Source organism: Equus quagga, chromosome 7 (assembly GCF_021613505.1).
Source record: "Equus quagga isolate Etosha38 chromosome 7, UCLA_HA_Equagga_1.0, whole genome shotgun sequence".
Lineage (NCBI taxonomy): Eukaryota > Metazoa > Chordata > Mammalia > Perissodactyla > Equidae > Equus > Equus quagga.
Genome location: NC_060273.1, coordinates 89,108,674 through 89,134,408, shown reverse-complemented (window position 1 = coordinate 89,134,408; position 25,735 = coordinate 89,108,674). Strand labels below are relative to the sequence as shown.

The following is a 25,735-nucleotide window of genomic DNA, read 5'->3' as shown; positions in this document are numbered from 1 at the left end:
GATAGCCATTCTAACAGGTGTGTGGTGATAGCTCCTTGTAGTTTTGATTTGCGTTTCCACGATGAGAAGTGATGTCAGGCACCTTTTCATGTACCTGTTGGCCTTCTGAATGTCTTTGGAAAAATATCTATTCAAGTTCTCTGCTTATTTTTTAATTGGTTGTTTGTTTTTTTGCTATTGAGTTATATGAGCTTTTGTATATTTTAGATATTAACCGCTTATCAGACATATGATTTGCAAATATTTTCTCCCATTCTGAGGTTGATTTTTCATTTTGTTGATTTTTTCTTTTGCTGTGCAGGAGCTTTTTAGTTTGATGTGGTCCCACTTATTTATTTTGCTTTTGTTGCTTGTGCTTTTGGTGTCATATTAAAAAAGAATGTTGCCAAGACCAATGTTAAGGAGTTTTTTCTCTGTTTTCTTCAGGGAGTTTTATTGTTTCAGATTTTATGTTTAAGTCTTTAATTCATTTTGAGTTAATTTTTGTCATTAGTGTAGGATAAGGGTCCAATTTCATTCTTCTGCATGTGATTATCCAGTTTTCCCAGTACCATTTATTGAAGAGTCTATCCTTTCCCCATTGAGTATTGTTGGCTCTCTCATCAAATATTTGTTGATGGTATATTCAAGGGTTTGTTTCTGTGCCCTAGATTCTATTCTGTTGGTCTATGTGTCTGTTTTTGCGCCAGTGCTGTACTATTTTGATGACAGTGGCTCTGCAATATAGTTGGAAATCAAGAAGTGTAATGCCTCCAGCTTTGTTCTTCTTTCTCAGGATTGCTTTGGCTATTTGGCATCTTTTGTGGTTCCAAACAAATTTTAGGATTTTTTTTCTATGTCTGTGAAAAATTGTGTTGGAATTTTTACAGGGATTTCATTGAATCTATAGATGACTTTGGGTAGTATAGGCATTTTAACAATATTAGTACTTTGAATCCATGAACATGGGACATCTTTCCATTTGCTATGTCTTCTTCAATTTATTTCATCAAAGTCTTAGAGTTTTCAGTGTACAGGTCTTTTACTTTCTTGGTTAAATTTATTTCTAAGTATTTTATTGTTTTTTGATGATAGTGTGAATGGAATTGTTTTCTTTCTTCTTCAGTTAGTTCATTGTTAATGTATGGAAATGAAACTGATTTCAGAGTGTTGATTTTGAATCCTGCAACTTTACTGAAATTATTGATTAGTTCTAAGAGTGTTTGGTGGAGTCTTCATGATTATCAGCAAACAGATAATTTTACTTCTTTTCTGACTGTTATGGCTTTTATTTCTTTTTCTTTCCTGATTGCTCTGAATAGGACTTCCACAGCTATGTTGAACGGAAGTGGTGAGAATGGGCCCTCTTGTGTTATTTCTGATCTTAGAGGAAAAGCTTTCAACATTTCACCTTTAAGTATGATATTAGCTGTGGGCTTGTCATATATGGCCTTTCTTATGTTGATGTACATTTCTTACATACCAAGTTTGTTGTGAATTTTTATCATGAAAGGATGCTGTATTTTGTCAAGAGCTCTTTCTGCATCTATTGCGATAATGTATGATTTTTATCTTTCATTTGATTAATGTGGTGTATCACGTTTATTGATTTGTGTGTGTTGAACCATCCTTGCATCCCAGGGATAAATCCCACCTGCTCAAGGTATATGATTTTTTAATGTGCTGCTGAATTTGGTTTGCTAATATTCTGTTGAGAATTTTTGCATCTATATTCATCAGAGATATTGACCTGTAATTTACTTATCTTGTGGTGTCCTTATCTGCCTTTCGTATCTGGGTAATGCCGGCCTTATAAATGAGATTGGGAGTGCTCTCTCTGCCTGAATTTTCAGGAAGAATTTGGGAAAGATTGGCATTAATTCTTCTGTAAATGTTTGGTAAATTCACCAGGAAACCTCTGGTTCTAGGCTTTTCTTTCTTGGGAAGTTTTTGATCTCCTTACTCATTATTGATCTGTTGAGATTTTCTATTTCTTCATGATTCAGTCCTGGTAGGTTGTATGTTTCTAGGAATATATCCATTCCTTCCAGGTTATCCAATTTGTTGGTGTATAATTGTTCATAGTAGTCTTTTATGAGCATTTGTATTTCTGTGATATCTGTTGTAACATCTCCTGTTTCATTTCTGATTTTGATTCTTCTCTCTTTTTTCTGTAGTTAGTTGAGCTAAACATTTGTCAATTTCATTCATCTTTTCAAAAACCAGCTCTTGGTTTCATTGATCTCTTTTATTGTTTTTCTGGTCTCTATTTCATTTATTTCTGCTCTGATATTTGTTATTTCCTTCTTTGTGTTAACTTTGGGCTTAGTTTGTTCTTTTTATTCTAGTTCCTTGACATGTAGAGTTAGGTTGTTTATTTGAGATCTTTCTCTTTTCTTAATGCAGGTATTTATTACTGTAAACTTCCCTCTTGGAATGGCTTTTGCTACATTCTGTAAATTTTGGTGTGTTGTGTTTCAATTTTTGTTTGTTTCAAGATATTTTTTATTTTAATTTGATTTCTTTCTCGACCCATTGCTTGTTCAGCAATGTTATACTTCCACATATTTGTGAATTTTCTAGTTTTCCTCCTGTTATTGACTTCTAGTTTCATACCATTGTGGTTGGAAAAGATACCTGATATGATTTCAGTCTTCTTAAATTTGCCAAGCCTTGTTTTGTGACCTATCATATGATCCATCCTGGAGAGTATTCTATATGCACTTGAGAAGAATGTATTCTGCTGCTGTTGGATGGGGAATATTATGTATACGTCTGTTAGGTCCATTTGGTCTAAAGTATAGTTCTAGTCCAATATTTCCTTATTGACTTTCTGTCTGGAGGGTCTATCCATTGTTGAAAGTGGAGTATCGAAGTCCTCTGCTATTATTCTACGGTTGTCTATTTCTCCTTTCAGATCTGTTAGTATTTGCTTAATATATTTTGGTGCTCCTATGTTGGGTGCAGATATATTTACAATTGTTATATCCCCTTGATGAATTGACCCCTTTATCATTATATAATTACCTTCTTTGTCTCTTGTTACAATTTTTGGCTTAATGTCTATTTTGTCTCATGTAAGTGTAGCTACTCCTGCTATCTTTTGGTTTCCACTTGCATGGGGTATCTTTTTCCATCCCTTCACTTTGAGCCTATATGTGTGCTTAAAGCTGAAGTTTTTTAGGCAGCATATAATTGGGACTTATTTTTGTAAATCCATCCAACCACTCTATGCCTTTTGATTGTAGAATTTAATCCTTTTACATTCAGAATAATTTTTCGTACACTTACTAATGCCATCTTATTGTTTTCTGACTATTTTGTCGTTCTCTTGTTCCTTTCTCTCTCTTTTTCTGCCTTCCTTTGTGAATTGATGATTTTCCACAGTGGTACGCTTCAATTCTCTTCTCATTTGTGTATCTCCTGTAGGTTTTTGCTTTGTGGTTACCATGAAGCTGACATAAAACATCTTATAGATATAAAAGCCTGTTTTACTCTGATATCAGCTTAACTTTGATCACATACAAAAACTCTACTCTTTCACTCTGCCCTCTTTTGTGTTTTTGATGTCATAATTTACCTCTTTTGTATTTTGTATTTTTTTGTATTTTTGTATTTTGTATTGTGTATTCATTAACAAATTATTGTAGCTATAGTTATTTTTTAAACTTTCATTCTTTAACCTTTATACTAGAGTTAAGTTGTTAACACACCCCACCATGTTACATTATTAGAGTATTCCTTCTGTTTATTGAATAAATTTGATGTGTAGCATTCTGTAAGTTTAAAGTGTGTTGTTACACACTGTAACACACAAAGTACAGTGTGTTACTTTGATACCTTTATATATTGTAATATGCTTGCCGATGTAGCAATTTTTATCATTTTACATAATTATAATACAGTATTGTTCTCTATATTCATTATACTGCACATTAGATCTCTCTGGCTTATTTACCGCCTTTTACAAGTTTTTAATCCTTAAACACCATCACACTTATCCTCCCACCCCCAACTTTCATCCCCTGGTAACCACCATTTTACTCTTTGTTTTTTACAGGTTTAACCTTTTTAGATTCCACATATAAGAGATATCATATAGTACTTGTGTTTCTCTGTCTGACTTATCAAATTTAGCATAATGTGGTCAGGGTCCATCCCTGTTGCCACAAATGGGAGGATATCTTCCTTTCTCAAGGCTAAATAATATTCCTTTGTGTGTATGCATCACATCTTTTTATCCATTCGTCTGTTGATAGGCATTTGGGTTATTTCCGTATCTTGGCTATTGTGAATAATGCTGCAATGAAGATAGGAGTGCATATATCTTGTTGAAATCCTGTTCATAATTAGAGTATTCTAAATTTGACTATATACTTACCTTTACCAGTGTGTTGTAACATGAAAAAAATATGAAAATATACTAATTAGCATCCTTTCATTTCAGCTTGAAGCACTCCTTTTAGCATTTCTTATAGGTAGGTCAGGTGGTGGTGAACTCCTTCAGCTTTTGTTTGTCTGGGAAAGTCTTTATCTCTCCTTCATTTAGAAAGCCAACTTTCCTGGATAGTGTTCTTGGTTGGCAGTTTTTTCTTTCAGAACTTTGACTATATCATTCCACTCTCTCCTGCCTGTGAGATTTCTGCTAAGAAATTCGCTGATAGCCTTACGGCTATTCCCTTGTAAGTTATAGGCTTCTTTTCTCCTGCTGCTTTTAAGATTCTCTCTTTGTCTTTGGTTTTGACAGTTTTATTAGAATGTGTCTTGGAGAAGATCTCTTTGAGTTTGTTTGGTGACTTGAGCTTCATAAACTTGAATATCCAAGTCTCTCTTGAGATTTGGAAAGTTCTCAGCCCTTGTTTCTTTAAATAAACTTTCTGCCCCTTCTCCCTCTCTTTTCTTTCAGGGGTTCTAATATTTCTCAGATTGCTTCTTTTGATGCTATCCCATAGATTATATAGGCCTTCTTCACTCTTTTTCATTCTTTTCTCTTCTCCTCTGACTGGATAATATGAAAATATCTGTCTGCTGCTTCACAGATTCTTCTTCCTGCTTGATCCATTCTTATGTTGATGCTCTCTATTGTATTTTTCATTTTATTCATTATTCTTCAGATCCAGAATTTCTGTTTGGTTCTTTTTTATGGTTTCTGTTTATTTGCTAAACTTTTCATTTTGTTTGTGTATTGTTTTCCTGATCTTATTGAATTGTCTTTCTGTGTTTTCTTGTAGCTCTTTGAGCTTCCTTAAAATAGCTATTTTGAATTTTTTATTGGATAAATTGCAGATCTCCGTGTCTTTGAGGTCACTTACTGGAAGATTATAGTATTCTTCTGGTGGTGTCATGTATCCTTGATATTTAACTGAAATCTTTTGCTGCTGTCTTCACATTTGCAGATGTAATCACCTCCTCCAGTCTTTACTAAATGACTTTGGGAGATAATACATTCTATCAGCTCTGCTAGAGATTCTGAAGTTTTCTCAGACCTTGTATTGATATACCTGCTCCACACTTCTTGCTCCAACTTGTGGCAGAATTCTTAAAGTTGTATGCCTCCTCTCCATCCTACAACATGCCAGGCAAGGTGCTGACAAGCATCCCTCTGGCTTTCCCAAAGGTGTTTCTGGTTTCTCCTTGTCCCACAGATTTAGGTGGCTTTCTGCACATAATCACTAGCCATCTGCCAAAGCTTGCTGTCAGCACTGTTGGGAGTGTGCAAAAATTGCTGGACACAGAGTGAGGGTGTGCATGGGTGAGGTGCACAGAGTGTTGGGAGTGACCGTGGGCCATTTGGAGATAGCTGCAGGCTAGGCATCCCCAGTGGCTTGTGGGTAGGCTTCTTGATGGATTCTGCAACATAGGTAGTAGATCCACGTTCCTTTCATGCCCTCTGAAATTCCTATCTTCTGTTTTCCCAGCCTCTTCCCTCCCCTGAGTCATGCAGCTCACAACTCCATACTCTGGGTGTGGCGAGAGACAAATGGGCCTCTTTGACAAAGTCCTACACAGCTGGGGAAGGTGTGCGCTCACTCACATGCTCTCCCTTTCCCTTGCATGAGAAATCACAGACTGAGAAGGGCTGTCTTGGCACTGAGCTGTGCTGCTTTGGGGAAGGGGTGATGTAAGTAAAGTCTAACTGTTCCTCTTAATTTCTCCATGGTGTCCAAACTTGTATTTTTTTGCTCCGATGATGTGCTGGAGCTTCTCTGCTGGAAACCTGGATTTCCACAAAGGCCCTCTCATCCATGGGTGATTGCCTAAGACAGTGTTTTCCAGAGCCTGCTGGACTGTGGCCAAGATGGACTGGAGACAGTTCATGGGCCACTGCAGGGTCCACAGCTGAGACTGAAGACTATACACTATTACCTGATGCATGGGTGGGCAAGACTCCTTCCAGGTTCCTTGACATGTGGTGCTCCCACAAAGGCACTTTTGTCCGTGGATGGATGCCGAGTTGTTGTTGTTGAGGGGGAGTACCACAATGGATGTCTTTTTTAGTCATGTTGCTGATGTCACATCTCTTTTATTTCTTCTAGAGGCAATCATAATGTCTGTTGTAACAACTCAAGAAAGGGAAATTTTTAGTTATCATGGCAGGATATGGCAGACACTTCTTCCCTTTACCATGACACAGAAGATGTACCTATTTACTGGTTTCAGCAATTGGGGCACCGTTGGCTGGGCCTCCCTCAAGTTTTGAACTGTTATTAACAGAGATGTTCATAGCAAACAGTTCTTCACCAAAAGTAAAGTTGTCAATGAGTATGCGTATGAAGCAGTTCTTGATATTAAATTCAAAACAGCTGTATAAATAATAGATTTGCAGTTGATACAGAGGAAAATCTAAAATTAAGAAAAAAGAACAGTTAAGTTCAAAATGTCATCTGTCAAAGAACTTAAAAGCTCTTTATTCTGAACGTCTTAGGGCTTTCACTGATGTTTCATAAAGCAGGCTAATAGTCTATGCCAGAGGTGGCACACTAGCAGGGTGGATGATTTGATGGATAATCATGTTTTGTTTGGTGCACATGGTGTTTTACATTTAAAAAAATTTTAACATAAAACTTAGGACTTTCATCTTCTTTGGAAAAATCAGGCAATTGATAACACTGGCTTGACATTCTTCTGTGGCAGTAGACAGGAGATCCTGAAGGGGAGCTGCCCCTTTAATTAATTAATTTATTTAATTGAGGTATAATTGACATTTAACATTATATTAGTTTCACGTGTACAACATAATGATTTGATATTTGTATATATTGTGAAATGATCACAATAATTCTAGGTAACATCTGTCACCAAACATAGTTGCAAAATTTTTTTCTCATAATGAAGACTTTTGTGATTTTTCTTAGCAACTTTCAAATATGTAATACAGTATTATTAACTGTAGTCACCATGTTGTACATTATATCCCATGACTTATTTCTTTTATAACTGGAAGCTTATGCCTTTTGACCCCCGGTAGCCGCCCCTTTTAGATGAAACAGTGCTCTCTGAGTTTGCCCAGGCTGTAGCTGGTCTGCTTACTCTTCTCATTGATCCTACCTGGCTCCGGAAGGCATTTGAGTGTGTGTTTTTGTGGGGCTTTCTAGTAGCAAAAGTCCTGCTGCTAGCTTTCTGTTGGACCCTTGATCCTCTGCTTTTTGAAGAAATTCTACCACTTAATTTATACATTTGGCTTAAGGCTTCAATACTGAAATGCAATGTCCCTGACAAGGGAATTAACAGTAGCTGTTATTATTAGTCCTTGACTCCTGAATATGAGACTCCGTTTATTCTCAAGCTAGTGTAGACAGAGAAGGAGAGTAGAAAGAACCTGAGGGCACCAGAGGTCACAAGGAAATCTCCAAGGAGGAAGGAGGGGAGGACATTGCATGGGAAAAGTGGTAACCCTAACTATAACCACACTGTCCTCTCAACTTTCTCTAGGGCTGGCCTTTATTGTTAACATGTGATTCAGATGAATTGGATAACCGGAAGCAAAGTGTCTGGAAACAAGCGTCAGCAAGATGAAATAGGGCAGCCTAGGGGAAATGCCATATGGTGGAAAACACACAGTGGGCAAGAATACTTGTGAAAGAATTCTATGGTTCCATCGAGAGTGGTCTGACCAAGAGAAATGCCATTCTAAAAACAGAGGAGCCTGGTATGGCACTTCCTGTAGAATCACTGTGCTTTCCTCACAGACATAGACATGACAGGATCGGGAGGGAAATGATTTATCCCAAACGAAGGCACCTTCTTTCTGGTTTCTTCTCTAAACCAGATGCTGACAATTTTGCAACCCTTCTCAAACTGAATCAGTTTGCAGTTGTATCATCAGAGCAGTTGTAGGCTGAGTTGTGAGGAATTTATGCTTAGGAAAATTAGAGTTTATTCCAATGCTCGCTAACTTCTTGAAACTATGGTCCATTAGGATCATGCTACTTATATTACTTAAATCCAATTTAACCTAAAGAGACACAATGCGAGAGTTGTGGCCAAAATAGATAATGCCTGTATATTTGTGGAATTAAGCTAAAAACTTTCCATTTTCAAATAAATGAATAGGATTATGTGCTCCACAGATGGTATTTCAATCCCTTGCGTGGGATCTGTTACAAGAGTCTATTTCAACACTTTTTTTTGTGTAAGTTATTCACTTTGTAGAGCAAAAGCTTAGTAGAATATTGTGTTGTGAGTTTTTAATATTAGCATTTCCTCAAATATATATTTCTTGGGTGGATCTAAAGCCCATACCTTCATAAACATTTGGAAAGCTCATACATCAATGATCACAGACTCTTAATGAAATTGCAAAATGTGTACAGTATTTTAGTGTTAGCTCAGATTTTTTTTCTATCTGCCCTCTTTGGTGTAGAAAGAGGTCTCTTTGCCTCTCTCTGGAAGTTCTCCTCACACTCTGATTTTGTTTTATCAGCTTTACTGAAGTGAAATTGACAAAGAATAACTACGAATTTAAGTATACAATTTGATAGGTATTGGCATATGTATACAACCATGAAACCATTACCTCAGTCATGGCAGTGAATCTGTTCCTCACATATAAACATTTCTCACACCCCTTTGTAATTCCTCCATCCACTCCTACCTTCCCCCCACTTCCCCAGGTAACCACTGATCTGCTTTCTGTTATTCTAGATTAGTTTGTATTTTCTAGAGCTTTATATAAATGGGATCATACAGTATGTTCTCTTCTATATCTGGTCTCTTTCACTCAGCATAATCTTTTTGGGTTTCATCCATATTGTCGTGTGTATCATTCATTCATTCATTTTTATTGCTGAGTAGTATTCTATTGTATGGATATACCACAATTTATTTTTTCATATGTTTATAGACATTTGGATTGCTTCCAGTTTTTGTCAATTATAAATAAAGCTGCTCTGAGAACTTGTGTACAGGTTTTTGTATGGACATAAGCTTTTATTTCTTTTGTGTAATACCTGGGAGTGGAACGGCTGAGTCCTTTGATACTTGTACACAAGTTTTTAGAGATGTGTTATTTGTAACAGCCGAAAACTGGAAACAATCGAAAAGTCTGTAAAGACTTTAAGAACTGACAAACTTTTCCAAAATGGTTGCGCATTTTACATGTGTATGAGAGTTGCATCTTTGCCAACACCTGATACAGTCGGTCTTTTAAATTTCAGTCATCTGAATAGATACGTAGTATTATCTTATTGTAGTTTTAATTCATACTATTCTAGTGACTAATGATATTGAGCATCTTTTCATGAGCTTATTTGTCATGAGTACATCTTCCTTGGTGAAGTGTCCAAATTTTTTTCCCATTTATTTATTTATTTGTAATTAAGCTATTTCCTTATTTAATATTCTTTATGTATTCTGGATACAGGTTCTTTATCAGATCAAGTTGAAAATATTTCTTCCATTTTGTGTCTTATCTTTTCATTCTCTTAATGGTGTTTTTTGAAGAGCAGAAGTTTTTAATTTTGATTTGATGGACAAATTTATTAATTTGTTCTTTTCAGATTATGTTTTTGGTGGCTTATTTAAGAAATGTTTGTCCAACTCACTGTCACAAAGGTTTTCTCTTATGTTTTCTTCTAGAGGTTTTATATTTGTAGGCTTTACATTTAGGTCTATGATTCATTTTGAATTGATTTTTATATGGTGCAAGATTATGTATCCACATTTATTTATTTGCATATAGATATCCAATTTTTACAGCATTGTGGAAAAGACTGTTCTTTCTTCACTTAGTTGTCTTTGTGCTTCTGTCAAAAGATGCTTGTCCATATGTGTGTGGATTTATTTCTGGGCTCTTTTCTGTTCATTTGATCTGTTTACATTTACACCAATATCACACTGTCTTGATCATTGTGCCTTTATAAGTCTTTAAATCAAGTAGTATTCATTCTCCAACTTTTTATTTCTTTTTCAAAGTTGTTTTGGCTGTTATAGGTACTTTGAATTTACATATGAATTTTAAAATCAGCTTGTCGATTTCTGCAAAAAAAGCTGCTGGGATTTTGGTTGGTGTTCTGTTGAATCTACAGATCTACTTGGGCGAGAATTGATACCTTAACAGTATTGAGTCATCTGCCTGATAAACAAGGTCTCTCTCTCTATTTAGAGAGAATATGTATACGTAAATGAATACGTATATGAGTATGTTGGGTGAGGTGTTCTGTGTATGTCAAATAGGTCAAATTCTTTGATAGTTTGGTTCAATTCTTTAATTTCTCTCAACAATGTTGTTAGTTTTTAGTGTATAGGCCTTTCATATCTTTGGTCAGATTTACCCCTAAGTGTTTCATATTTTTGGTATTATTGTAATGGTTTTAAAATTTCAATTTATGGTTTTATCATATAGAAATTTATCATATAGAAATATGATTAAGTTTTGTATATTGGTTTTTGTCTGCAGCCTTGTTGAACTGTCTTGTTATTTTTAGTAGCTTTTTTGTAGTTTCCGTCAGATTTTCTACATACATACATACATATACTTACGTAATCTGTAAATAAAGGCAGTTTTACTTCTTCCTTCCAATACGAATGTCTTTTATTTCTCTTTTCTTGTCGTATTATACTTGCTAGAACCTCCAGCACAATGCTGAATAGAAGTTATAAGAGCAGACATCCTTTTCTTGTTCCTAATTTTAGAGGGAAAGCATTCATTCTTTCACTATTGACAATGTTAGTAGCAGGTTTTTCTTATTTGCCCTTTATTGGGTTAAGGAAGCTCCTTTTTATTCCTAGTTTGCAGAGAATTTTTATCAGGAATGATGTTGGATTTTGCCAAATACTTTTTTGACATTTTTTGCAATAGTCGTTTTCTGCTATTATGGATATTTTTTTAAATTTAGGAACCAACTCACCTGAAAGACCTCCCAAAGGTGCAATGTATTAGTTAGAAATCATGTTTGGCTGCAATAAATAATATCTGAAAAACAGAAACATATACCTACTAGGGGGTTATTATCTTTATATAATGAGCAGTCTGGAAGTGGGTGCCTTATGGCATTCATTCATTCATGCAAGGAATTCGAGTGCAGGGTTCAGTGACTCTCAGGGCCCCACCCTCAGAGTTGCCTGAGAGTATTAGCAGATGCAGCCATTTTGTCAACACACCAGGCGTCAGGGAAGAGGAATTGCACTTACCAATTAAGTCTGTCCCCCTGCACTGTTTTCCACATGGACACTTCTATCCAGAAAGAGCTGGGAAATGTAGTTAATTGCTGGTCCCATTACTGTCCTTGGTGAAAGCGGAATTCTGTTAATAAGGGTGCAGGGAAGAATAGACTTTAGGTATACACTTAGCGATGACTACCAAATACACTACTAGTAGTTGCTCTTTGTACTTGTCCTTAAGAGCCATGAAAGCTGTATCAGGAACGGAGGGAAAGGAATTTTAGATAGGGATTTTTTCCCATTACATTTACTAAATGCAAATTCCTAGGCTCCCAGCGTTCTCTTGCTCTCCATGATTGACCAGGCATCTATGCAGATCGCATACATAGACCACTGGTGGCTGTGGGGCAAGAGCCCCTGACCCCAAGCAGTAGGTTATGCAAATTTGGGGATGGGATGGAAGGAGAATGGGGTATGAGGCAGTTATAGTTGGCTATTTTCCTACAACTTTATTACAAAGTTGGCTACTTCCTCAGTTCAGATGTTCTCTCTTTCATAGGACCCTCCTTGATCTTAGTCCAGTTGGAATTAATTGCTCCCTTCCCACAGCTCCTACAATATTTTTAATTGAGGTATAAGTTTTTGAGATATCATTCATATACCATACAATTCAACCATTTAAAGTGCACAATTCAGTGGTTTTAGTATATCCACAGAATTGTGCAACCATCACATACTCAATTTTAGAACACTTTCATCATCTCAAAAGAACCCTGTACCCATTAAGCACCACCCCAGTTTCACCCCTAGTCCCTCCCAGTCATAGACAACCACTAAAACACTTTCTGTCTCTGTAGATTTGTCTATTTGTACGTTTCATATAAATGGAATCATTGAATGCGCTTTCACGGCATTTTGCTCACATCTCTGATAGCACGCCTGCATTCTGCTCTGTGGTTTGTGGCTTTGAGGGGCCTATATTTGACTTCCTCTGCAGAATAAGAGTTCCTGGTCTGCCATCTTCGTATTGCACAGTAGTGCCTAGCAATGTACCTGCTACATCAGTGAATATTAAATTGAAGGAAAAGAGAATTCCCTTCCCTTTTATAAACAAACACAATAGGGTAGGCTGTAATGTAATGTTTGGAAATATGAAAACAAAGTTATTCCTGTCTGTACTTGAACACTGCAGTAGCAATCAGATTTTATAAAGACATTGCAAATAATTGGCCTCAGACAAAAGTATGGAGTGGATAAAGTTTATCTTGGAAGTCAAATCTCTGCTTTCTCTTGCTTCCTTATTTGAATATTCTAACTTCTGACTCCTAGCCATTTAGTACACCTGCCTTATTATCTGACCCCACACAACCTTTACCATCCTTTTTATCTCTGCTTTCCACTTTAAAACTCATCCTACGTTTTGTTCCACTGAAGTCAGGCACCAGGGTTTAATCCTACTTCTGCCTCTAACCCCAGCTACCAATATTGGGAAAATCATTTCATTTTCCTAGTCTCAATTTCCTTGTCTGAAAAATGTGGGAATGATATTCAGTAAAGGCACCTTTTTTTTTACTGAGTTATTGATAGGTTACAATCTTGTGAAATTTCAGTTGTACATTAATGTTTGTCAGTCATGTTGTAGGTGCACCACTTCACCCTTTGTGCCCACCCCCCACCCCACCTTTCCCCTGGTATCCACTAAACTGTTCTTAGTCCATAATTTTAAATTCTCAGTAAAGGCACCTTTAACTCTCAAATCTATGTTCCTCTTCAGCAACTCAGAATAAAAGAGTGAAAACAAGATTTGTGACTTACTCTCTTTATTCATATACCCGATAAAAGGAAATCCTAAGGAAAAATCGATTAGCTGGAAGGTTTGCTTTCAAGAATTACTTCGATCATGGAAACCTTTTTCAAATTAATTTAAATGAGTTTATTATATTATGTCCTTTAGGACACCAGTAGCTCTGCCCATTCTTACTTTCACTTTTTTTTTGCCATACCCTACGTGTAAATCCAAAGGGAAAGGTATGTGGCAGAAGAGAAAACTATTGAGTATAGTTAGTGGCTGTCAGTATTAAAGCCAAGTATTTACAAGTGAAAGGAATGGGGTCCATGGCACTGGTAATGGGATTTAAACGGATTTAGGAACTAAGGCTGAAATAAGAGCCTAATTAGAGAAGATTCCAGGGTCATCATGTCATTCTTCACCTGTCCATCAGACAGACAGGCTGTCCACAGCTTTCACTTCAAAGATGCGGCATGTTCTTCTCATCAGTGTCTCTTGCCTCCCAGTTCTTGAGGGAGAAGATGCTTTGACTGCCCCTTGCAACTTGAAGTGTCTGCGGCAGTGTACTTAGTGTGGGTCTAGAGATTCAGCTTGCTTCTGGGCTCTAAAAAAGACTATTGAAAACTCAGAATATGATATTTAATGATTTTCTTAAAGACAGTTGTGAAAATAAATCATATTGGATAGATCATCTTTGCTAGCATTTTCTTGGTTTTAATTGCCCTTTTAAAAATAAGAAGAAAGGACATGAATAGGGAATAAAATGACTGTTTCCTTTGATGCAGGAGCCACGCTAATGATGGGTCTTTTGTTCCTGTCCTTGAAATCTAAGCTATTGAGCATTTGCTAAGGGGGATCTCTGTTCTCTTTCTCTTTTCTTGTTCACTTTGGGCTTTTCTACAGGACAAATTCAGGTCTTTCACCCACATTGGTTTCTCCCATGGAATTTGTTAGTCATGGAAGCTCAGCCCCCAGAGTAAGTGGTCTTCAAAGGTGAAAGAGGAAAGATGAGGCTGGGGTAGGGATCTAGCTCAGTTGGTCTTCTCGAGGGAAGGTCTGTGTCTGTCACCATGTCGGCCACAGTTAGTGTTCCTGCAACCTGGTGAGTTGGGACGTCAGAGAACATGGAGTTCTATAGCTGACTCTCTTCTCCTCTGTTGTCTGCCTTTGCTCCTGCTGGTCTCACAGGTACTTGGAGAAGGCTGTTGCAAGATGTGGAGAGTCCAGAGCTGGTAGAATAAGGGCATGGAGCAGAGATGGCATTGTGTGACAGAGTCTAACGCTGTGCAGAGATTCTATGCCATGGCAGTAGAATTTTGTGTTCTTTCCTTTCAGAATCCGTACCAATGACATTTCCCCTTATTTAGATCATTATTTGACTTTAGGCTTCAGTGCTCAGGGGTGATTCCATTGGTTTTAACTTTAATTAAGAAAAAAATCATTAGGAAAGCAGATTCCCCCTTCTAATTCCTAATTAACTTAGAGAGGAATTTATTTTCTTCTAATTATCTATTCACATTTTGCTTCAGACTTTGGCCAAATGTTAGTTCAAGGTTTTCATAAAAAATAATCTAAATTTTAAAATTACGGTCACAGGATTATTCTTTTCATCTGTTATAATTGGTTGGACTTATTGGTGTTCATTTCATAAAACACAAAGTTTGTACCATCAGGAATCAAACATGAGGGCATTCATAGGATTATTCAGCATTCTCGAGGCATTCTGAAACAGATCTCTGATTTTTACACATAGAAATTCACTTAATATCCTTTTTTAGAACTAACAAAACAGTAGCAACGAAAACAATCAACTGGCATCCAAGCACGTGCAATTATGCTTCTTAACCCTCTGGGACACGTGCTTAACTTTTCATGCATTTCTTTACCCATTTTAGTAATCATGTTGATATTGGAGGAATGGTGCTAGGGCTGCTTGCTCGATCTTACCTTTATCCCTAGTTGATTCAGGTGGGTACAGGGGAAACCATTTGGGGGCCCCCTTGAGTTAAGACCAGCACAACTACAACTAAAACCAAAGTTTAATCTGCAGCCTGTGTGGTGACTATGCATATCAAAGAAGTAGTTTGTGGGGAGAGAAAGATGAGTGGTGAAAGGAGGTGAAGAGGAAGATAAGGAGTGAAAAAATAAGGGGAGAGCAACAAATCGAAACCTGCCTGTAGAACACTCCAAAAGCCTCCTCTCATAGCCACCCCCTCCCAAGTAGCTATGAAACCCCAGGTTGCTCTGATCCAATCCAGTGTCCTGGGAACCCAGAGCTTTTCAAATTTTTAAATGGTGGAATTGACTCTTTTGCCAAATGAAATCTTATATGAATACTCAAAATATAAAAACAAAGTAGTATTTTATTAACATAAATTTACCTTATGTTAACATTTATAACATTTCCTTAGTATAAAATTAATTGGTGAGAATAACAAGACTATTTTAAATAAACACAAAAATTTGAAATTCGAGGGTGTGGGTGACACCTCTTTTCATCAACCACCATATCTAATTGCTGTGTTTTCTTTTAAATGCAAAGTATCAGAAAACTCTTGTTTCCTATTAAAGGCAAACAGTATCTGATTTTTAAAAGTTCTTGAGATATGAAAACAGAATTTTAAATCATTTTAGTATCTTGAAGGAGGAGAAATTGGTAAATTTGGATCTGCAGGCTGATCATTAACAATATGCTGGAAACAGAGATGTCATCAGTACATAAGACAAGTAAGACAAAGTACTTTCATATTTACGTAGTCACAGTGGGTGCCAGTGCACTCTTTAAGGTGAGTGTCCTGTGTGCATCTGCTACATCTAACATAGTGTGATATGGCATCTGGAACATGCCCTGCACGGTTGGCCTGAGCCCTTTGAGGCATTTAATTGATCCTTGCATACTCCAGTTATGGTAATTTTCTGGCTTGTATGTGCATGTCTAAATTTCGAAGAAAGAACATTACAGAGCTACGACATTACAAATGAACGACACATCTACAGTATCAAACATGTGCATAGAGATGGCGGGAGACACTGAACCCTGAGGTTGGCACCTATCGACTTAACCTAGTGGCATAAGTCAACATATTGTAGGACCAATATGTTCATGTGTTGCAGACAGATTTTTCTTTTAATTAAATTAAATATGGAATTGTCTGAATAAAATCTTATGAGGTTGCTAAGCATCTCCTTGGAATTCTACTGTCAAAATTTCTATTCTGGACCACGGTTTCAAGCTCACCTGGCCTGGCACTCCTCACCAAAGTGCCTGAGTGCTAAGAATTATTCTGGTGGTGGAAGTGAGCCTGCGTGTTCTGAATTTGTGGTCACTTTATTCTGTTGTAGTGTCCTCTACCTGATGGTTTCTTGTAATAAATTTATATCTTTCGTTAGAGTTTTCCCAGCTAATTCTCAGAATAGAGTCCTAATACCTTAGTTTGGTTTTCAAGGTCTCTCTTTATCTTTCCGAAGCTATTGCCCCAAACACTGCACCCAAACAGACCTTCTCATTTCCATTGGTTTTCTTTCTACCTCTTGCCTTTACTTTCTCTTCATCTAAAATGCCTTTCCCTTGTACCGCTTCATGTCTAAATTTTTTGATAAAGAACTTAGATGTGATTATCATTTTTGGTATAGCAATATGTGTAATACATAAAATATATATCTCACACTATATATATATACACTATATATACAATATAGATACACAATATATATTATACACACACAACACTGGATAAATCACAAAAAAGAATATTTAATGACATGGAAAGATTCTACCATTGTATTAAGTGGAAAGGCAAATTAAAAATATCACGATTCTGTTTTGTTTTGTTTTTTTGTCTTGAGGAGAAAAATATATAGGAAAAATTTCCTGAAAGGTTCTACACATATAAAAAAGTCACTAGTTGGGGCCGGGCCTGTGGCACAGCAGTTAAGTGCATACATTCCTCTTTGGCGGGCCCAGGGTTCACTGGTTTGGATCCTGGGTGTGGACATGGCACTGCTTGGCAAGCCATGCTGTGGTAGGCGTCCCACATATAAAGTAGAGGAAGATGGGCACAGATGTTAGCTCAGGGCCAGTCTTCCTCAGCAAAAAGAGGAGGATTGGCAGCAGATATTAGCTCAGGGCTAATCTTCCTCAAAAAAGAAAAAGTTACTAGTTGATGGAACTGGAAATGAAGTTTATTTTGCGTGTTGACATTTTACATTTGGACAGTAGACCTGTTTTACTTGTGTAATAAGACATGAATTAATAAAACTTATCTTGAAAGCATAGGATACCTTATCCCATCCTTACGTAAAACTTTGGAATATCTGAACCCAAAACTTCTAAGTTCTCACAATTACTCATATATCCAGGTATTTTAAAGACTGTTTAACCAATGCAAGTGGCTAAGATTGAAGGCAATGCTGATGTTTGGCACAGTGTATTTCTGATGTCCCTTTCGATCAGTCCACTGAAGTTTGTTTGGGAAATCATCAGGCTACTCATCCACTCATGTTTGCAGTGATATCCCTTCCTCCGTGGGTTGGGTCACACCTAAGATAAATTCACTAATGGCAGAGGAGTTGAGATTTACTGTTTCCTGAAGACCTGGATGACGTTTTTTGAATGTTCTCTTCAGTAGAAAAACAGCATCTAATTCTGCTGTCCCAGTTGTGAATAACCTGTGCACAAAGAAATTTACTGTTGTTTCTGGTGAAGGCATTATGTAAAGGGAATACCTCTCGGTGCACTCGTCACTCTGGAGTCCTGCTATCTTGCTTAGTGGTTGTTTCTGCATCCCATATGCTCCTCCGGAAACAGAGAGGATATATTTGGTAGTCAATGATAATTTTTTTAAAAAGTGGATTAGGCAGTTTTCCTTGAAACTTCTTCCCTAATTTAGCATGAAGTAGAATTAAATAGTAGAAATGAAGGAATTTATTTGGAGATATCAAAATAAGAAGGGGAATTGTTTGGTTATGCAGTGGACAGTAAGAGGGCTGAAATGGATTGAAGAAAATTATCAAGCATGCATGTTGTTTTTAAGTGATACTTGAGACTGGGATGTGAAACAGCTGTGTCGCTGGGGGTTTTTGTCTTGTGCCAACTTTCCTTATTTGATTGATTTTCTCTCTGACAGCCCACTGTGCTGATAAATGTGTCCATGGTCGCTGCATTGCTCCAAACACCTGTCAGTGTGAGCCTGGCTGGGGTGGGACCAACTGCTCCAGTGGTAAGTTCCCACCTGCTCTTGTCTGTCTCGGGATGTTTTTGCTGTATGGGCCCCCTTGTCTGCAGATTACCTCGAGCCACGGGTTTCTCTCTCCATCCCTATGTAGAACATGGTGTGGATTCCCAATCCAACTCATTAATACAGTTTCTTTGAAATGTGTACATGTATTATATACAGAACTGTTGTTAATTAAGTATAAAGAAAGGAACTTGAAAAGAAAGAGATTTCATAATCTGATGCTGCTTCTGTAAATATGAATGCATTTTCCAGAGTAGGGTCCAGAATTTAGATTCCTTAGCTTAGTAAGGCAGTGGTAGTAACATAACTATTGTATTCTAACTTCTGTTTTACATCTTGATTTATCTAAGATACTTTCTTGGTGATTAAAATTTACCTCCTGCTGGTTTTCACTCAGAAGTAAAATTAATATTTTCAATGCTTAACATATTTATTTATCTCTGAATTCTGAGATTCAGATAATGAGTACTTGCTCAGATAACTTTGGGGAGAAATAATGGTAATGAAAATTCATTAACATTTTGGTATTAAATCAAATCATAATATAGTATATACTTTGTCTCCATTATGTTGGAATTATAATTCTAAAATAATGATATTTTGGACTATAAGCAGTTTGCACTTAAAATCTCATGTTCTTTATTATGAGGATTAAATGATGGAATGTCATGTAATACAGTTACTTTTCTAAATTTCACAGTTAAAACTTAACTTTCCTTGCTAACTTGTTGCTGCGCGTGTAATTGTGTACACTTCCTGTTCTCTTTTGCTTCTTTTTGTCTTGAAAAATGTGAGAGGGAATCGAAGTGCAACTAAATGGTAATGCACAAAATGTTACATTTAGAGAAACGAAATAGTAGATTTAAAAATTAGCAGGCTCTCATGAGAGCACAAATTTGTCCTCATTGCTACTAAATACTTTTCTGAAACTAGTCTGAAAGGACTTCAAGCTGTCTGGATAAGCTGGTTTCAAGAATTGTTACTTGCTTACATTTGGAATTGGCACGATTACTCATTATCTTGTTAGAACTTGTTGTAGTCTTGTGATCTCTTGCTTGTCCCTAAAACAGCATATCCGGGGGGAAATCCTTGTGCTGTCTGTGCACAGAACATTCTAGGTGAAAGAGCCTTTTTGTTGTATCTTAGACAGGGAGAGTGTGTGTGTGTGTCTTTCTTCCCCTGACAGGCTTCCCATTCCAGTGGTCACTCTCTTGCAGGGTTTTGTTTTGCTTCTCCTGGAGATCAGGAGGAGAGGGGGCATTTTGTTCACATGCCGTTGGGGCAAAATGTTTGGGATGTGGGATTTGGCACATGTCCATTTTTCTGGCCGACTGACCTCAAATGGGACGTTGCTTTCATTAACTTTAACAGCTTAAAAATCAGTTGTGCCTACACGTTTTGAAGAAAAATAAAATTATTATATAAACTAATGGGAAAAAGAAGAGTGGGTGTATTCTTCTTTTGAAATGTGAAGTTTGTTACTAATTCCAGGGCAAGAATGCTGTGGAATAATTTCAGTTGTATTCATGCTTTGTCTTATAAGAACTGCAGACTCAAGCTAAGAGATCAGACCGAAGCATGTTTGTTTAAACAAAACAAAAGCCTAGATGGGTTTCAGACTCTCCAGAACTGATTTAGGCCTTCTAGAAAACAAACTGTTGCTCTATTTTGGAGTTTACTGATTTTTGAACGAAGCCTCTAGAATTCTGAGAACACATGTTCTTTTCAATCCTGGAAGATGATATGAGGCGACTCTTAGTATATTCTCTACAACTCATGTTTTGGTTTTATAATGACAAAACCATAAATACGTGGACAGATATCTGAAATCTTTAAAGATGTCCTGAGAAAAACATTTCTGACATGTTTAATAAGCACGTAAGAAAATGTTATTCTGAGCTGGAGCACTGGGTCTTGTCTGTGGCAGTTACTCTAATATCACTCGTTAGGAAGTGTATAATTTAATTACTCTTGGCCAGATAATTCTCGAAACAAAATGCATGCTCTAGTAATCTACTAAGTAGCGGAGTTAAAATGGCTTAATTTCCAAGGATTTTATTTCTATGTCCCTCTCTCTGGTTCTTGTTATGAATATATTTGATGATGTATGTTAGGTCCATGAGATGATTGCTTTGATAATCTGACTAGTTCCTTGTATCAGTCAGAGTCCAATCAGGAGACAGAAACCACAATAATTTGTTTTGAGTAAACCTTTTTTTTCGGAACAATTTTAGATTTACAGAAAAAGATACAAAGATAGTAGAGTGTTCCTATATACCTACATCCAGTTGTCCCCCTTGTTACTGTCTTACCATTAGTTTGTCAAACTGAGAAACTGACATGAGTATATCACTATTAAATAAACTCTGGACTATCTTTAAATTCCATCAGTTTTTCCATTAATGTCGTCTTTCCGCTCCACGATCCAATCCAGGGCACCATGCTGCATTTCATTGTCCTGTCTCCCCAGTCTCCTCTGGTCTGCGACAATGTCGCAATCTTTGTTTTTCATAACCTTGGCAGCCTCAAAGAATACTGGCCGGGTTTCCTGTAGAATGCCCCCTAGTCTATGTGTCTCTGGTGTTTTTCTCATGATTAGACTAGAGTTATGGATTTTGAAAAGAGCACCACAGAGTTGAAGTGCCTTTCTCATCACACTTTATCAAGACGTTCATATGACATCACCAACGATGTCATCACTTGGCTAACCTTCACCACTTGCTATGCGGAGTGTTTGCCAGGTTTTTCCACATGAAGTTACTCTTTTTCCCTTTCCCTACTCTATTCTTTGGAAGCAAGTTACTCAGTCTAGCCTACCCTCAAGGGTGAAGGGCAGGACTTCAGCTCATATCTTTGAGGAGCAGTATCTACATACGTTATTTGGCACTCTTCTGTAAGGAAGATTTATCTTTCTCCCATTTATTCAATCATTTCTTTATATCAGCATGAATGAACTCATGTATATTTATATGATATTTTGGATTGTAAGCCAATATTATGTTATCTTTTTGCTGAAAATTTTCCGGGTTTGGAGTTTGGGAGTTCTTTTGGATGGCTGTTGTGTCATTTTGACATGCCCCTATCTTTTTGGTTTTTGTTTTCTTGAGCACTTTCTTACTTTCTGGTACTACAGAATACTCCTAAATCATTTTGTGTTTTTCCTGCCTCAGCTTTCGAATGACCCTTTGGAGAACGGTGTTTAGAAACCAAGGCCCAGGTTCCGGATATGCCCATTGCTAATGGGACACATAGTATCTTGAACAGGGCAAGTTTATTAAAAAGAATTGACTATAGCAGAAGACTGGAATAATGAGGGATTGGCTAGTAGGGGCCTAGCACTTGGAAGAATATAATAATAGCTGACAGCAGGAGCAGCCGCTGCTCCTAGGGCTGAGATAGAATGCCCAAAAGGAAGCCCCACTAAGGGTATGATCCAGACCTTGTTAGAGAAGGCACAACCAGAGCTCACTGAATGGCAGAGAGGCTGCCGTGAGACTACTATAGCAGAACTTGCTGGAAATCTGTCTTCTGGAACTTGGTAGATATCTGCCCCGTGGGACACTTGGGAAAGCTGTTCATGGAAAAGTGTCTTACCGGAAACACTGTGCTACAACAAAAGCCCCAGGGGGATGCCAGGGAAAGTTGCTGGCTGCTGGGTCTGCTAGCCACAGTGTATTGCAGGAGCTGGATGCTAGAGAAGCAGCCCATGCTGCAGGAGTCTGGAGCTGGGCTGGAGAAGCCACTTGTATTGTAGAAACTGGGCACTGTGAAAGCTGTAGGTGTTACAGAGCCAGGTGCTGGAGCAGCCACTCCCACTGTGCTCACACGGCAGGAGCTGGGTGCTGGAGAAGCCGTGTGCACTGCAGGAGTCAGTTGAGCTTGCACACTGAAACCATGATGGAAATCTCTTTCCTCCCCTAGTGTCTCTCCAGGGCCCTTTACTGAAAGTGGTTAACAGTTGGCCAGCTGGGAAAGGAAAAATATTTAAAGGGCCCGTATCCATTTTTATAGAGCAGGCAATGAAGGATAAATTTAGCACTGAGAGATGATAAAGTGGCAACTGTTGCAGGCCGCTCCTTTGGTTACTCAGCTCCTCCATGCACATGTCTACACACATTTGAATTCCTGTACATTAACAAAACAACTCTGTATTTCTGCCTAAGAAGATACAGCTATCCATCTTACGAGTAAAAATGTTCTCACTCTTGTCTCAAAATGAGGTGATGTAAGTCCCAACGGTGGTGTATCCATTGCTGATTATATTAATTTTTCCTCAAATTCAGCCACAGTTCCACTGAATATTCTGTTACTTAGTAAAGTTAATGTCCAGCAACTTGTATATAAAGTAAAATAAAAATGGAAAGAGGAAAAAAAAGAAAATGGCATCTGCAAATAAACACATATGTATAACAAGCAATAGAAAATATTAAAAACTACTTCAGGCACCTTTTCTGTAATTAGTCGCAAGGCTGTAGTTGTATGTATGGTTTCCTTCTTCCCCTCCTCATTCCAAATTTCCCCTTCCTCAGCCCAAACCTCAGCTGCTTGGGGTTCTTTACCTGGGGAGTGACTTAACCCTTTATTCCTGAGGATCTGAATTCTCATTTGTCCTGCCTTTTTTTGGTTGTTGACGTTTTCCGTTAACCTTTCCTACTGGGCATGGAAGTACTAAGAGGTGCCCCACGGAATCCCTTGGGTTCCAGACAGGGGTCTCCTTTCTCTCATTGTGTAGTAGTGACCTGTTTCCCCTTGATGATCAAGATCAGTCTTCAATCCTGATTAGAAGAGTAACTCTTTTTTACATTACATAAAGAGCCTAAAATGACCAGATGACAATAAATTGCTAACTATCCTACACAGCTATCTCTCTGTATTTTTTTCCTTGTTGATGTACATGGGAGATTAAGGGACTAACAGTACCTTCACATGTACCAGTTTACGAAGGCCTCCCCTGGAGATTTAATCTTGCTGTTTACCTTGTCAGTGGAGGGAAGGAGTCCTCTATGTGATATGCAGTCAGTGTTCCTGGGTCTCAATATATGTTCTGTATAAAAAAACCAGGTGTGTCAGAGAACTGCACAAAGTTTGTTCCCCTGGAGTGAAATCATGACTTATTTGACTAGACTCAGACATATTGCTTCTTTGAAAATTTGATTAAATGATTTTTTTAAAAAGCGCACACATATTTTACTTTTATTGGCTTTCTAATGTATACCCTAGCCTATATGACATTAATCTATCTTGCCTCCATCTCTGTTCCCTCCTCTCTTTCCCGCTCCCTCTCTGTTCCACCCCAGCATCAATCTCTCTGTCTGTTCATCAATCCTGTATTCCTTTTCCTGCTTCACTGAGTGATAAACAACTCCTGGAGGGCAGGGGCTGTGTGTTATTAATATCTTTAGCCTCCATTGTGCCTGGCATGTCATTGGAGCACAGTAAATGTTTGTTCCATTTAATCAGATTGAATGAACTGTATGATTCTGAGAAGGTCATTCATGTGTTCATGATACAAACTTTCATTGAATGATTACTGTGTACAAGGAACTGTACTGGATGATGGGGATAAGGAAACAAATATGGAACCGTCACTGGTCTCACAGAGCTCATAGCTTCCAGAAAAGTAGATAGAATGTTGCATCCTGAGAAAGAGAACAGCCTCAGCAGAAGAGGTGGATGGAGGAAGCTAAAAATGGAGTTGGGAAGCTAGTGAGAGGTTGCCTGGGTGGACTAGGGCAAGAAGAGCCTAACGTAATGCTGGGGCCAGAAGCAGATTGCTGTGGGGTGAGGGGTAACAGAAAGAAGATATAAAGTATAGACGACTCTCCAGAAATGGCTGAAAAGCCAATGAGAGGGAGCAAAGAGATAGGAAGTTAGTAAAAGGCTCACGAGAAAGTTTTATGTTTGTTTGCTTTTGTATGTAGTTTAAGGTGAAAAACACTTAGGCTGAGAGAGTGGTGAAAAAAAGGAGAGAGGCTGGAGGCTCAGCTGAGAGAGAGGATCACTTAATTGAGGGAAAAGACGGCTGAGTGGGGTGGCATCCCAGAGCTGCTTGGCAAGGAGTACTTCCCATTCCCAATAGAATGAGGAGGAAAGAGTGGCTGGCAGGAATGTCGACGGCTTCTAGTAGCAGGGGTGCTAGGGGGCCAAGGGGAGGAGAATCTGAGGGTGTTCATATTTGATGACCTTTCTTGGAAAACGGGGAGGAGAGAGAATGTGATCCGAAGGAGAGCAGAAGTTGGGTTGCGTTGATGATGATGACAGTAATAGTTCTCCTTTACTGAGCACTTAGACTGTGCCAAGCCTCATGGTAAGGGCTTTACAGGAATTACATTTAATCCTCATAACAGACAGCAAGCTGGTTACAATTCTTGTTCCTATGATACAGTTGAGGAAACGGAGGCACAGTTTCCTAAGTTAATACCTCTAGTAAATGGTGGAGACAGACTTACATCTCATTCAGAGCCAGTGAGTTTAACCACAAGGGCATGGTGCCTCCCAAAGTGGGGAAGCAGGTTTAGTGAAAGTGACAAGGGTCAGTGACATTGAGGGAAATGAAAGCAGGTGGCAGGAGCTGACAACGTGAGACAAATATTAAAATGTTTCCTGAGAGATGTTGAGAATACACTACCATTAGGATGATGAATTTAAAAGGACACCAATTTGATTGGACTTATTTGTAATTTTTAATGTCCTCATTTGCAATATTAGGAATGTTGGTTCAGATTGTATTTACGATCCCTTTTCAGCCTGTGAGTCTATGTGTGATTTACTGAAATACGTATATGCAATCCCTGAGACCTTTCTTTGTGTTGGAACCCCTTTAAACCTTTTGTGTGAGTAGCAATAACACGTTGCTTATCTCAACCTATAGAGTCCTATTTATGATTTTCTAAACATCTATAGAGAAATTTGTGTTTCCTCTGGCTGTAGGGCACATCCAAAACACATGGGAGAGTCCTGAATCAGCCAGCAGCCAGCAAATAGTTTTCAAATGCTTGTTCCCCAGGCTTTTGACATTAGTACCAAATAGAAGGAAAAGTGGAAATTAATTTTGGTCTGGAAAATCCAAACCAGAGTTTATGTAGTCACCAATAGCATTTCTGATTAAATATACTTGGAAGTAGTGAAA

General features: G+C 37.8%; 1 protein-coding gene across 3 annotated transcripts in view; it reads left to right on the top strand.

Annotated features, from left to right (window-relative positions):
• The window catches only part of MEGF10 (multiple EGF like domains 10), a 163,497-nt gene that overhangs the window by 61,124 nt on the left and 76,638 nt on the right, over window positions 1-25,735 (top strand). For all 3 annotated transcript variants that reach the window (XR_006889256.1, XM_046665459.1, XM_046665460.1), the window contains exon 5: window positions 18,496-18,588. Coding sequence is in view for 2 of the 3 variants with exons in the window: in XM_046665459.1 (XP_046521415.1) it covers window positions 18,496-18,588 (93 nt within the window). In the remaining variant the exon portion in view is untranslated. The remainder of the gene's footprint in view (window positions 1-18,495; window positions 18,589-25,735) is intronic.